This window comes from Sinocyclocheilus grahami, unplaced genomic scaffold (genome assembly GCF_001515645.1).
Source record: "Sinocyclocheilus grahami isolate Dianchi unplaced genomic scaffold, SAMN03320097.WGS_v1.1 scaffold143.1, whole genome shotgun sequence".
Lineage (NCBI taxonomy): Eukaryota > Metazoa > Chordata > Actinopteri > Cypriniformes > Cyprinidae > Sinocyclocheilus > Sinocyclocheilus grahami.
Genome location: NW_015505322.1, coordinates 138,953 through 153,812, shown reverse-complemented (window position 1 = coordinate 153,812; position 14,860 = coordinate 138,953). Strand labels below are relative to the sequence as shown.

The following is a 14,860-nucleotide window of genomic DNA, read 5'->3' as shown; positions in this document are numbered from 1 at the left end:
CAAACTTGTGTGCGTGGAGTTTCATCAGTTCCACTTCCACGCCCCTAACTGCCAAAAAGTAAATAAATTCACAGTTGTGCAGTATTGGTTTTGCGGGTGTGCGCAAATGGAGAGATGTGGGTGGGTGAGAGAGTGAGAGTGTTGGGGGCAAGTGTAGTTCAAGTGAAGGTCTGGTAAATCTGAATGGTTTGCTTTATTATTCCGGGTAAATAGACACAGGTTGGGTTTATGTGCACTGGCATCATCAGGTACGCGATATGCTATTGTTACAGAAGACTTGGCATAACTCCAGTATACAATAACTTCAGCAACCAGTATACATACACACCTTTACGTGACTGACAGGTTCAGTGAATAATCTTAACGTGTTAATATAATTATTATATGTTATTATAGTGTTATTTATGGGTATAATTTTACAAAAATAAAATATATAGTATATATATATATATATATATATATATAAGATATAAATTACAAAAGTAGAAAAAATGAAAAGTATTACAGTTTACAGAAAAATATTGAAAACACTGTTTTTGACATTGATAATAATAAGGACCATTATTAATATTTAAGCACCAATAATAACTGATAATATCTGAGCACCAAGTCAGCATTTTAGAATGAATTCTGAAGGATCATGTGACACTGAAGACTGGCCTAATGATGCTGAAAATTACATTTTAAAATATACTCAAATCGAAAACATTATCTAACAATACTACAGTTTTACTGTGTGTTTGAGCAAATAAATGCAGCCTTGGTGAGCATAAGAGACTCCTTTAAAATGCATACAAAAAAACGTAATTATTCCAAATTGTGAGCAGTATATAGCTTTAAATCATGAAATTATTTAAAAGTACTATTTACAGTGGGTCCTTTTGCCCTCAGCATGCTTTTACCGACCTGAAATAAAAATGTATAATGTGTAGCTAAATTATGTAAGTCATTTGTCTTCACTCATTGTTAGAGAACCTGGCGACCTTTATCCATACTTGTTAGATCTTTGAAACTGTGAGGCGTGTCTTGTCAGGAAGGGAAAGAAGGAGAGATAGAGAGAGACAAACAGAGAAGGAAGGAAAGGGCGGAGAGGGAGAGGCAGGCAGGCACACACACCCAGCCCTTTCTCTCTTCTCTTCTGCCCCCTCAGGCGTGTCTTGTCAGGAAGGGAAAGAAGGAGAGATAGAGAGAGACAAACAGAGAAGGAAGGAAAGGGCGGAGAGGGAGAGGCAGGCACACACACACACACACACACACACACACACACACACACACACCCAGCTCTTTCTCCTCTCTTCTGCCCCCTCCTGTCTCCGGTTGCGCGTATCTGGAGCCAAGAGTGCGCCCCACCCTCGCCTCCCGCGAGCGCCCGCCCGCCCGCCCGGCCCCCCCTAATCATGTGATAGACGCTCAATTCACTCAGGACACTTTAAACAGTTGGACAAGAAGTTGTTTCGTAACTTTCGGGGAAGTTTTTTCAGCGTCAGCCTAAAGTGTGTCTTTTAGATGTGTTTCATGCCATTGTGATCCGGGTTGTTGCTGTCGTCTGCGGTCCTTCATAACGGCGCACTTTTAACTTGAGGAATATTCACTGACAAGTAAGTTTCTATATTCATTAAATACCATAGTCTGACTTCAAACAGGCACAATCAAACCGTCCTGCTGTAGTTATAAACAATTGAGTCCATCTTTAATTGATTGATTTATATAAATTAATATTTAATATTCAATAAAACAAAACAAAATACACACGTATGCCTATATATCGTGTAGCCTATATAAGTTTAAAAAAAGTGTATTTCTTTTGTCCATTTTAGAATGTTTTATTCTACTTCTGCAGTAACTACTTGTAAAGTAGTTTTGACAGATGTATGGGTCAGTGTCAAATAAGGATGTCTGAGATGAGGACAACGAGAAATCTTTTAAGAAACTAGTTTAACATATGTGCCAAGTTTTCAGAAATATCATGTCCATGAAATATTTTCAGAAATAACATAAACATTTCGTATTCATGTTTATACTACAATTTTTGTAGTTTCGTGCAAACATAAATTTAATGGATCTAAAATGTCTAAAAGTTTTGTAAAAAAAAAAAAAAAAAAAGTACCAAAATATTTTATACGTGATTGTACAAACATTTTATAAAAAGTCAGTATTAAGAAGTGTTTTTGTGGTTACTCCATTTTAAAAATGTGATATTTTTAAACATTTAATGGCCTTGACATGCAATGAAGGGCATTTAAAGTGATCTATTTAATACAAAACTTTTTTTTTAATTACAGTCCTTGGATAGTTACACCATCTAGATATTTTTACTTAAGCAATATCACAAAATCAAAATTACTTGAATTAAGAAGCATGTTCATCAAAGAAGTGAATTCAAGTAATTTACCAGCATTGTATGAATTGCATTTATTTTTTTTGAACGACAGAAATATTGACGACCATGTCATTGCCATCTAGGCTATTTGTTCTGATTATTGTGAGTTGTATTAATATTGCTCTTTTAGCACTTACTGTTTTATTGTTGTACTGATACTGTGTTCTTAGCTGGACATAAACTTGAATCTTGTACTCTATCAGAATGAATAATTCACATTATTTACAGTCTCTCAGTCCATATGATCAGTGCTAGAGCTTATATGCAAATATAATTTTCAGGCAAATTATACGCACTGTATAGGAACATGTTGGCGTGTGCTTTTGGCTCAGTTGCATTTTTTAACTAAACATTTATTTTGTCACATTTCTGAGTTGGGACCTGCAACTCTTTATACAAAGTTTAAATGTTAACAAACAGTATTGCATTAAAATACTTGACAGGTCTTCAGTTAATCTACATTTAAACAGTTAGAAATGTCATGACACCTTGATTCATATATTTTATGTACTTAGTGTGCATGAACAACTGAACTTTTAATCATATAAGGTCACTTGGATTGTTCATTAAAATTATTCAAATAAAATTGTGGCAATATGGTGCATACATAGTTTTTGTTGAATGAATAACAGACAAAATTCTAACTTTTTAAAGTCTAAAATATTATTGAATATGGCTCCAAGCCCAATTCTGTAGGCTTCTGCAGTAAATGGTTTGGTTTGTGATCAGCTTGGCCTACATTTAGAATGTGTGTATGTTCAGCTATTCAAAATCTGAACATCCTGCCCCTGCATTTTGGACTGTATGAAGATTATGTGTACAGTACATATGTGCATGGTGGACATAGCATTATTGGTGTGAAAATTAAATACAATAAAACTAATAGTCAAAGTCCCAGGGTCAGTAAGGCTGTTGTATTCTGAGCTTTGTTTCAAGGCTGAGGTTTGCGTCAGACATTCCATCTGGCACATGGAGCCTCTTTTCCTGTTTTCAGCATTTGAGGGGAGGCTAACTGAGGGGAGTGAACACACACACACACACACACACACACACACACACACACATATGCCTAGACCCTCCACCCACTTACACGACTCTTTCCTTGGATCAATACTCTGATGTTATCGCAATACACACACAAACAATCCACTACAAAAGAGGATCATTTTCAGATACCATGCTTAGCCTCTCTCTTGCTCTCTGTCTGTCTTTCTCTTTTTCTTTAGCTTGAGGAAAGGCCAGAAGGGAGTCTATAGCCCCCATGTAGCAGAGCTTCTCTATGTGTTAGTCTCACTATGGAAACAATAACAGACACACTGCGGCCCTCTTGCTAAATTTGGTCTTCGGCCTAAATTTCAGTCAGATAGAAGCCTATCTGTAAAGTTTTTCACATTGTGATCATCCCGTTCAATCTCAGATCTCATGCATCTCTCAGATACCTGGCACCTGGCTGAAAACCTGTTATCTGAGAGCGGCGGTTATTGACGGGTTGTGTGCACTGAACCAGAGCCATTTAGTTTGGTTTTGGGCTTTACATGGGTTTGCTATTAGATTCTGTACTTTGTAATTTTGGTCTTTGCATTTTCTTCATGTCAGCAAGCCGGACCATTTCTCTCCACTAGGAAACTGCATTAGAGTGTAACTCTGGCATTCTGTGGTTTTGAGTGTGTGTGTGTGCCTTAATGGATTTCCCTACTTCAACGGTCTGCAATGTTGAGTGAAGAGCGTGTGTAATTTATAAGGTATCACACATGGTAGATTTGACAGAAAGAGTCGTTCTACTCGTTCACACCACAGCATTCAAGAACAAAAATGACACTAAACCTTAGAAATATTAAACTTAGCCACATTGGTTAAGAGCTTTAACTTTGTTAACATACAGTATAAAGCTGTTGATGTGTGATTCACAAGATCTTTTAAAACATTTGATTTTTCTAAATGTTGGTTTTCAGCTGATTTATAGGGCCCTCATCATTACCATTACATCTTAATGTTGAAGTGATGATCAGATATGACAGAGGTAGAGAGATCGAGGGTAGAAACAGATTGTGCTATCAACTCACAAAGACTATAATTATAGTACAATTAAGCATTTAAACATCTTAAGTTAATTGCTCACAGAAAATTTTAATTATAGGTGTTTCATGTGTTATGAAGTCTTGCGCTAGTTGGCACTCCAATCTCTCTGTACTAACCGCATCTGGTGAAGCATGTACTAACCTCTCTTTATTTTATGAGACTGTAAAATTTAATTGACGGTCTTGAAGTTGTGCTTGTTGTTAGCGGTGAAAGGCTTCATGATTAATATAACAGGTTCACGTGAATGCTGTCAAGCCCGGAGGACAGTTATGGTACTAACCGCATCTGGTGAAGCATGTACTAACCTCTCTTTATTTTATGAGACTGTAAAATTTAATTGACGGTCTTGAAGTTGTGCTTGTTGTTGTTAGCGGTGAAAGGCTTCATGATTAATATAACAGGTTCACGTGAATGCTGTCAAGCCCGGAGGACAGTTATGAACATCTCTATCATATCTATCTATCTATCTATCTATCTATCTATCTATCTATCTATCTATCTATCTATCTATCTATCTATCTATCTATCTATCTATCTATCCGAGTGCAACAGCTATGATGGCGATATAAAAAATCTCTGTCTCTTATTTGGAAAAGGGCTGTTTGTTTGACTAAGATTTCCCAAGAGGGAGCTTTGCAGACCTTGATGCTTCTGCAGACAAGTTGAAAAGAAAACCTGTGCTTTGATAAGTACAAATCTTACAAACCCCAAACTTTTGAACTGTAGTGTACATAGAGGCCTACATACAACCCTTATTTTCATCAGAATATTAAAGAGGGTTCAGCTGGTGCAGTTTTCTAAATGTGAGGTTAATTCAACCAATAATAAAAATCTGTCATTATTTACTCACTCTCATGTCATTCCAAACCCACGTTACTTTCATTTTCTTTCTCCATGGAACACAAAATAAGATCCATCCATCCATTTCTCAAAACGCTTGTCCTCTGCAGGGTCGCTGGGTGATAAATGAGGTGTCCTACAGTATATAGAGTTGCATATGTGGATGTGTGATGCTTTTTTTGTTATATTTGCAGCTTGGTAGCACAGTATTCATTCTCATTGTATGGAAAAGAGCCTGCTCATTTTGTGTTTAATTGATGAGAGAAAGTCATACAGGCTTAACGTGGTGGTGGATAAATTGTGGTAGAACTTTTAGTATTGGCTGAGTTATTCATTTAAAACTCTACAGACAAGAAAACCGAGTCTAGTTCAAAACAGGTCTTGAATGGTGTTTAACTCATACAGTATGTTGTGACTTGTCTTATGTTTTGATGTGTCTCTTTATCTGTATGGAATTCTATACTATTGGTTTCAGGTTTGGATGAGTATGTCTGTGTTTGTGTGTACGCTTCAATACGTTGTTTTGTTAACCCACACCTGACCCTGGGGCCAAAGGGAATGTTTCACAAGCCTCTGTGTGTGTGTGTGTGTGATCGGCATTGTCTCTTGCGATAGTAGTCCTGTTTATATATGCGTGTCTGAGGACTGAGGAGTGTTCAGTTTGCTGGGAGTGGATCTGGACTCAGTGGACCTAGTATGGATTGTTGTATGGATCACCACCCTGGGTTAATGATTGTAAAAAGAGACTTTATATTCACCCCTCTCTTTCTTTCTTCCTCAGTCTCTCAGACTTTGGACTGTAAAAGCACTCACATATCATGAAGTCAGTCTCATGGCTCACTGAAGTCCCACATCCCGTTCCTGAATTCCCATGAAAACAAGTCCTGGATCATTTTTACTTTCATTTTTGGAAATAGAAATTGATCAGCACCTATAGCACCTGTAGTATCTATAGACTGTAGCACCTGCATCTTTGTGTCTGGCTTTGTGTGCTCACACAAAACACACAGACAGATCAAAGTGCAAAACATATTTGTCTCTTTTGTGTTCGCAAGACAACATGACCATATCTAAGATATCTGATGAGCTGGTAGTGCTGTAGACCTTTCATCTTTAGCTTTTAGCTTCCTTTGTGCATTGCAGACTTGTTAGCTGTGTTATTCTTCTGCTGTGGACTCTTTTGACCCTGTAGACTTTTACAAAATAAACTCATAATACACTTTTCACACTCTCACTAGATTATTTAATCTGTCTGCCTACAATATCAAACAGTACTGGCATCACATTTTTCTGGTATAAACATTTCCATCACATTTCAGATGATGTATTGTGTTTAATAGCATTCTGTGGTGGAAATGAGATTTACATTTTTTTTAGAATAAAATAGTTGACTTCTTTGTCTTGGTAAGATTTATTTCATAGATTGATTTTGCTTTGTCGTTGTCTCATATTCAAAGCATGCTTTGAATACATTAACCTTGGATTATGGGGGAATTTTCTTTACCGGGGGACAGTAAAAGTTGTGTAAAATTATTTATTTTATTTTGACTCATTTGTAAAATTGATGAACTTGCATTTAACTCTTTGATCAGGATATCATATTTACAATAAATGTATTTATATTATTAATTTGTATTTATTTATAAACAGTTCCATTCAAATGTTCAATACTTTTATTCAGCAAAGTCTTATGTACAACCACACACAAACAGCGTTCATAGCCCTGGGCATTCTGACTTCCCCTGTACTTTAAGTGATTAGTGTTTCATGCTTCTCTGCTTCTGTGTGCTTGGAATGAAGAAAGACTTCCTGATGGCTCACGACATGTCTCTAATGCCAGATTTGTGGTTGATATCTGATATTCTACTGTTTGTTCTCTGTATTTTCCAGAATTCCAGCCATGCTCAGGTGTGACCCAATAAAGCCAGACATGGTGAGTATGGTTTAAAGGGTAAATATTCTCAAATAAATTGTTAAGAAATGGTTGGTATGATAGTATAAATCATTTCTGAAAGGTTTTGTAGAGATACCTTCTACACTGTAAAAATAGTTTTTTTGAAGTTGCAAAGTTTTATGAGAACATATTTTTTCAGTCTTTCTGCTTAAAAAGTTTAATTCAAGGTGTTCTTTGTAATCATTTGTGAAATATACTAACAGTTTTTGAGTGATTTTTTTTTTTTACATCAACATTTTTGTTTAGTGTATATACCTTACTCAGGGTAGCGCCATATTTAATTTTTGACAGGAATGAAAACAAGGATTGTACTGTTGTTTAACCGATTGTTCAACTGATGAAACATCTGAAAAAACTTGTGAAAATAACACAATCTAGGACCTTTATACAGTGTGTGCCATATTGTAAACACTACTGTAAGTCTATCGCTCACAGCCTCATTTTCATTCGCTTTAAATTCGATATGGCATCTAACCTGATTAAAGTCTGTTAGACAGAAGAAGTGGTTTTGGACTAATCTGAAATGTTTCTCCACCTTCCTGATGCTTGTCTAGTTCTTTGTATCCGGTTTATGCGATTTTAAAGAAAACAATGCTTCACTTTCCGTTTCCAATAACAAACCTGCCTTACCAACTAACACACAATGGGCTGCCTGGCACTTGGCCATCTGAACACCCTGGTCTTGGGCCATTGGTGTGTTTGTTCTAGTGCAGTATCCATCTTTGAATTCTTGGTAATAACACGAGACTCATTGATAGAGACTAATAAGGATATTTTTGAATTGCATGAGTTTATTCTTAGGATCTTACAAAATGTATCTCTAAAGCTCATCTTGTACTTGCTCTTTTTTCTCTCTTCCTCTGGCTGCAGATGGACATGCATTCCTTTCTCATTAGGTTAGGAGTTTATATGGGGTGGGAAGTTGAATTTGGCTCATACTCAGTCATTCAAAGTTAGTCTTTTTTGTCGGTTTATACTCCCCAGACTCAACTGCTGCTCAGCGCAGCTGCTTTATATGAGTGCTTGTGTAATTATGTACATGTGAATGTGAAAATATGCTATTTACAGCATGTTTAACATCTCTCTCTCTTTTTCTCTCTCAGTCATTTTACCCGACTTACCTGATTAAACCTACACCTGAGGCATTTGGAGTCGTATTGTCACCTTCCGTGGTCCCTACTTCCACAGCTCACCTATACTCTCCTCACTACCACCAAGCACATTACTCCTACATGAGCCCCCTTCACACATACCCTCAGTCCCAGGATGTCCGTCAGTCCCAGACTGAACCTGTCGACTTGACCACCAAAAGATCCTCCATTTCGTCGCCTTCCTCATCTCTGGCATCATCATCACCCAGAGCCACTCCCCCATCCCCTTTTGATTGCTCCAGTCCGGTGTCACGTCCTCGCCTTGGCTCCGGCTCCGGCTCCGGCTCTGTAACAGGAAGCACTTCTGGTTCATCTCAGACAAGGCTGACCCCACCACTGGCCCTTCCCATTCCACCGGTAAGAATAGTGGTGATGCCTTTCAAAAAAAGTGTTGTGGTGATACCGTGGTGCTGAATGATTACCATATTCCCATGCAAATGTATTGACATGGTAATTCAATTTACATGGGGGAAAAAAAACATGGTATATATCTATACATTTCTAATTTTATTAGCTCTGTCACGTATGTCAGTATGATTTGACAATTTCAAAAATACATAAAAAATGCAATTCATACATGCAATGATTTGAGAATACATCTTTGATAAGAATATTTTTTATTTAAAATATTATTTATAATTATTATTAGAAGTCACTTATGCTCACCAAGGCTGCAGATATACAGCAAAACAGTAATATTGTAAAATATTATTACAATTTAAAATATTTTTTTCTATTTTTAAATGTAATTTATTCCTGTGATGGCATCCAGAATCTTCAGTGTCACATGATCCTTTAAAAATCATTCTAACATGCTGATTTGGTGCTCGTGAAACTTTTCTTCTTATTATTATCAAATTTGAAAACAGTTATGCTGCCTCATATTTTTGTGGAAACTGTGATACATTTTTCTAGGATTATTTGGTAAATAGAAAGTTCAAAATAGAAAATTTATGTAAAAATCTTTACTTTTTTACGTTTGATCAATTTTATGCATACTTGCATCCAAAAAAAAAAATCTTGAATCTTGAGCCTGAACTTCTGAACAAAAGTGTATATCATAGAAAGAACCCCTGTGACGTCTTATCTAAAACTTAGAGACCAACAGACATTTCTCGTGTCATAATCCATCTGTGTTTGTTTTTCTGGTCTACATGTGATGCAGGTTTTGACATCTATTGTACCAGTACTTTCTATGCTGCAGCCGTTATCTGTGCTCTACCCTCCTGCCCTACACCTGTCTCCCTCCATCATGATATCACCCGTCACACCTGAGGATCCTACTAACCACACACAGTGTAAGTGGGATGACATGCTCTATCACACACACGCATATTCACTTTTGAAGCAAACAACACATTTCCAAACACATGCTCTCACTCTCTTCTCATGAGTTTTAGTGGGTGACAGTTGTAATAATATATCCTTACATATTTTTGTTTGGCTGATTGATTTGTGTCTCGTTTCTTGTCTTCAGTCTCTATAATGAAGTCAGAGAATCATCCAGACAACCATGAGCTCCTCAAGCCAATCAAATCAGAGCCCTACCCTGAACACGCTCAGGATTCCTACAGCCAGGAACTAACCTCACCCATCATTACTGTCCCACCAAGTTATGAGTGAGTACCGAGTCCTCAAACACACACATACGCTCAGTGTTTTTCGTTATATCACCATTTATTTTGTATGATCACGGATAATACTGTCATGACATGCATTTCTGTCATGACAACTCTTCAGCATGGTAATATACATGGCAATGTTATTGAGTTTGGTCTTGGTGGAATAGATCTGCTACGCTGCTGCTGCTGTTTCAGAGCAAATACTGAGACTTGCTACTGTCAAGACATCCACAGATATGCTGCTGTGAGCATGTGAGAAATACTGCTGCTGCATATATAATATATATTAAATAACCCCGCAGCAGATCTATACAGGTGGAGCTGGGGAAGGTGGAGGGTTTCTGCTACACTGCTACAGCAAGCACTAGCCAAGTATGTGAATGTTGAGCAGCAAGCTCATTGGATGCTGATGCGAAAAGAAACCCAATCGGCTGTGCCATGTGAATAATGATGTGATTATGTCAGATTGAGAACCTATCGGCCTGCGCCATCTAGAGTTTCATGACAGAATCAGTTAAAATGACGTCAACACATAGAGTAACGCTACGTGTTTCTAATCATTTCAGGGGACCTTTAAGGGGTTTTGTTGCATGTTTTTACACATTTACAGCGGTTCATCCCCAGTCAACACTGTACATCTTCTTGTAAAAACAGCCTACTGGATTCTATACAGAAACCTGTAATTAGACACAGAAACAAATGTTACACATACTGTACACATAGTATCTAACTCTCTCTCTCTCTCTCTCTCTCTCTCTCTCTCTCTCTATATATATATATATATATACATACAGTATATATGTCTGTCTGTATTATGGATCTCATTTATAGTACATTTTGCTGTCTATTATGGATCTCATTTATAGTACATTTGGCCTACAGTTCTCTTTCAGCCATGTGTGTATGTATGTGTGGTGTAATGCATATATTTCTGTATCTGATGTTTCTTGTTGTGGGTCTGATAAAATCCCCCAGCATGCATTTCAGAGACAGTGTGTCTCCACGTTCAATTTACATGGGGGTGGGGTCATGCTTGAGCACATATAAGTGCATGCTTGAGAGTTTGTGTAGACATTTTTGGATTCTTATTTGTACGTGGTTTAGTGCACTTTCACAGTGTGTGTGTGTGTGTGTGTGTGTGTGTGTGCGCCAGTGGGCCTGGTGTCATCAGTTATGGACATACTGTGTGACAGAAAAGAAAAAAAGTGGTGAATACAGAGAAAGAAGCGATGAGGAAGGGAGGAGAAAGCGCTTGATTGAGAGCGGAAGGGAGGAGGAAGGTAGAATGATAGTTTTATATTGGGTGCGGTGCCAGAAAACAGCTGCTTTTAGGAACAAATGTCAGAAAGTGGGTGAATAAGTGACATTGTAATCGAAGATTGAAAATATGTAGCTGAAACAGACAGGGAGGGTAAAGTGTATAGAGAGGTTTAATGGAGAGATGAGAGAAAGAGAGAGAGAGAGAAGGGTGTATTTAATTACAGGGTGTATTTAGGCAGGAACTTACAGTAAGAGGTGTTCCTCTAAGTAAATGTATGAGAGTTTTTTTCAACTGGTTTACTGTCTGCAAGTTGGAAATCGTCAGTCCAGTCATTTAGAAAAGTAACAGCCTTTCCTCAAAAAGCTGCACAATTAGATGTATTATTCATGTCTGTAGCTCAAACGGTGCGGAACGAGTTACCCACTTTAGTTCCTTGTGGTTAAGGCCTACATGTGAGCAGTAATAAGGATTCTTGCTTCAGCAAGCAAGTACTACTAATAAATATCATAAATGTAACATTTGACAGCAGTGTACTGTAATTAAAGTGCCCCTATTATGGATTTTCAAATATTACCTTTCATGCAGTGTGTAATGTAGCTATCTGTGAATTTAAACAATCTACAAAGTTGTGAAGCCGAAAGTGCACCGTAAATAAAGTTATTGGCTCTCAAAAAAAAAAAAAAGGACTCTGAACAGCCTAAACGAGTCGTCTGGAATTCCAGTCTCACTTCCGTGACAGCTACACGTCACTGGGTAACACATTTGCATAATGCCCTCCTATGTTCTACATTGTCCGCCCGCGAACGACTTGACCCCCCCTCAAACACTATAGCATGCGCCGTACGCGGTAGACCAATTACAAAGGACTAGGCCATCTAACCAATCAGAGCAGTGTAGGCTCACGGAAAGGAGGGGTTTAGAGAGACTTAAGCCCCGTTCGCACCAAGAACGATAACTATAAAGATAACGATATTAGCGTCCACACCAGCGAACGATATCGTGTGTTTATTCTAAGCGCACGCGCGTCTGCCGCTTTAAATTCTTGCACTCGTTACAGCAGGATGGATTCTGATTGGCTGTCAGTGTTTTATCGTTCATCAGCTGGAAAAAAATCATTTTGAAAGTGATCACAACGATATCGTTCCTCTGTATCGTTATCGTTATAGTTGTGGTGTGAACTATGCTATTCTTTAATATTGAGAACGATTTTTAGAGCTATATCTTTATCGTTATCTTTATAGTTATCGTGCTTGGTGTGAACGGGCCTTTATTCAGGAGAAAGCGCTTGATTGAGAGCGGAAGGGAGGAGGAAGGTAGAATGATAGTTTTATATTGGGTGCGGTGCCAGAAAACAGCTGCTTTTAGGAACAAATGTCAGAAAGTGGGTGAATAAGTGACATTGTAATCGAAGATTGAAAATATGTAGCTGAAACAGACAGGGAGGGTAAAGTGTATAGAGAGGTTTAATGGAGAGATGAGAGAAAGAGAGAGAGAGAGAAGGGTGTATTTAATTACAGGGTGTATTTAGGCAGGAACTTACAGTAAGAGGTGTTCCTCTAAGTAAATGTATGAGAGTTTTTTTCAACTGGTTTACTGTCTGCAAGTTGGAAATCGTCAGTCCAGTCATTTAGAAAAGTAACAGCCTTTCCTCAAAAAGCTGCACAATTAGATGTATTATTCATGTCTGTAGCTCAAACGGTGCGGAACGAGTTACCCACTTTAGTTCCTTGTGGTTAAGGCCTACATGTGAGCAGTAATAAGGATTCTTGCTTCAGCAAGCAAGTACTACTAATAAATATCATAAATGTAACATTTGACAGCAGTGTACTGTAATTAAAGTGCCCCTATTATGGATTTTCAAATATTACCTTTCATGCAGTGTGTAATGTAGCTATCTGTGAATTTAAACAATCTACAAAGTTGTGAAGCCGAAAGTGCACCGTAAATAAAGTTATTGGCTCTCAAAAAAAAAAAAAAGGACTCTGAACAGCCTAAACGAGTCGTCTGGAATTCCAGTCTCACTTCCGTGACAGCTACACGTCACTGGGTAACACATTTGCATAATGCCCTCCTATGTTCTACATTGTCCGCCCGCGAACGACTTGACCCCCCCTCAAACACTATAGCATGCGCCGTACGCGGTAGACCAATTACAAAGGACTAGGCCATCTAACCAATCAGAGCAGTGTAGGCTCACGGAAAGGAGGGGTTTAGAGAGACTTAAGCCCCGTTCGCACCAAGAACGATAACTATAAAGATAACGATATTAGCGTCCACACCAGCGAACGATATCGTGTGTTTATTCTAAGCGCACGCGCGTCTGCCGCTTTAAATTCTTGCACTCGTTACAGCAGGATGGATTCTGATTGGCTGTCAGTGTTTTATCGTTCATCAGCTGGAAAAAAATCATTTTGAAAGTGATCACAACGATATCGTTCCTCTGTATCGTTATCGTTATAGTTGTGGTGTGAACTATGCTATTCTTTAATATTGAGAACGATTTTTAGAGCTATATCTTTATCGTTATCTTTATAGTTATCGTGCTTGGTGTGAACGGGCCTTTATTCTTCAAACTGCTTCGAACTAATCATTTACAAATCATTGAATCAACTGAGGTGAAGTTAAATGTTATGCGAAAATTAATATGTTTTTTGATCTTGCATGCATGTAAACCTGTTTACTTGAGGAGACCCCTGAAACAATATTAGGAACCTTAAAAATGGCATAATAGGGGCACTATAAACAAAATCTAAGGTCATAAATACATACAATACTCGGGTAACTTAACACAAAGGACTGGCTTTTGCTTTGAGGTAGACTCTATGTTATGAATCTGACCCCTGGTGGTTAAAGCAAGAGGTGCACTTCAAACAAAGTGGTTGTGGAGACCATGGATACATTTATCTTTCTTTTTGTCTTTAACAGGGGAAACACACACTCTGTGATTGTACGTCGAAAGGTAGAGTCTCCAGATCCACTGAAGAAGCGTCGAATTCATTGCTGTGACTTCAATGGCTGCAATAAAGTCTATACCAAAAGCTCCCACCTGAAAGCTCACAGACGCACACATACAGGTACATAGGCTATATATGCAAAGACTTTTGTTCATACATGCAAAATTAACTTTGTGATGCTCATTTAAAAAAATGTTTTGCCTGGATGTATTCTGGATGTAAGTAAAAAAATACAATACAAATGCAATTCACACAAAAACTGCGTAAATACACTTGTTCTGTGTGATATGGGGCTTGATCTTTTTGTTGAGAAAGCTTTTTTTTTAAATAAATTATTATTGCTCACCAAAGCTGCATTTATTTGATCTAAAATAAAGAAAAACTGTAATATTGAAAATTATTATTATAATTGAAAATACGTTTTTTGTATTTGAATCTATTTTAAAATGCAATTTATTCCTGTGAGTCAAAGCTAAATTACGCCAGTTTTCAGTGTCACATGATCCTTCAGAAATCCTTCTAATATGCTGATTTGCTGCTCAAGAAAGGTTTTTTATTATCAGTGTTTAAAACCATGATATGCGACTATTCAAAAGTTTGGGGGGGGGGGGGGGTTTTT

General features: G+C 37.7%; 1 protein-coding gene across 1 annotated transcript; it reads left to right on the top strand.

Annotated features, from left to right (window-relative positions):
• Positions 1-1,386: 1,386 nt before the first annotated feature.
• Positions 1,387-14,369, top strand: LOC107591567 (Krueppel-like factor 3). The gene is made up of 6 exons (XM_016280761.1): positions 1,387-1,598; positions 7,190-7,232; positions 8,357-8,761; positions 9,570-9,702; positions 9,882-10,023; positions 14,213-14,369. Exons 2-6 carry the CDS (start codon positions 7,200-7,202, stop codon positions 14,367-14,369), a joined length of 870 nt encoding a protein of 289 aa, XP_016136247.1. The 5' UTR covers positions 1,387-1,598; positions 7,190-7,199.
• Positions 14,370-14,860: the final 491 nt, after the last annotated feature.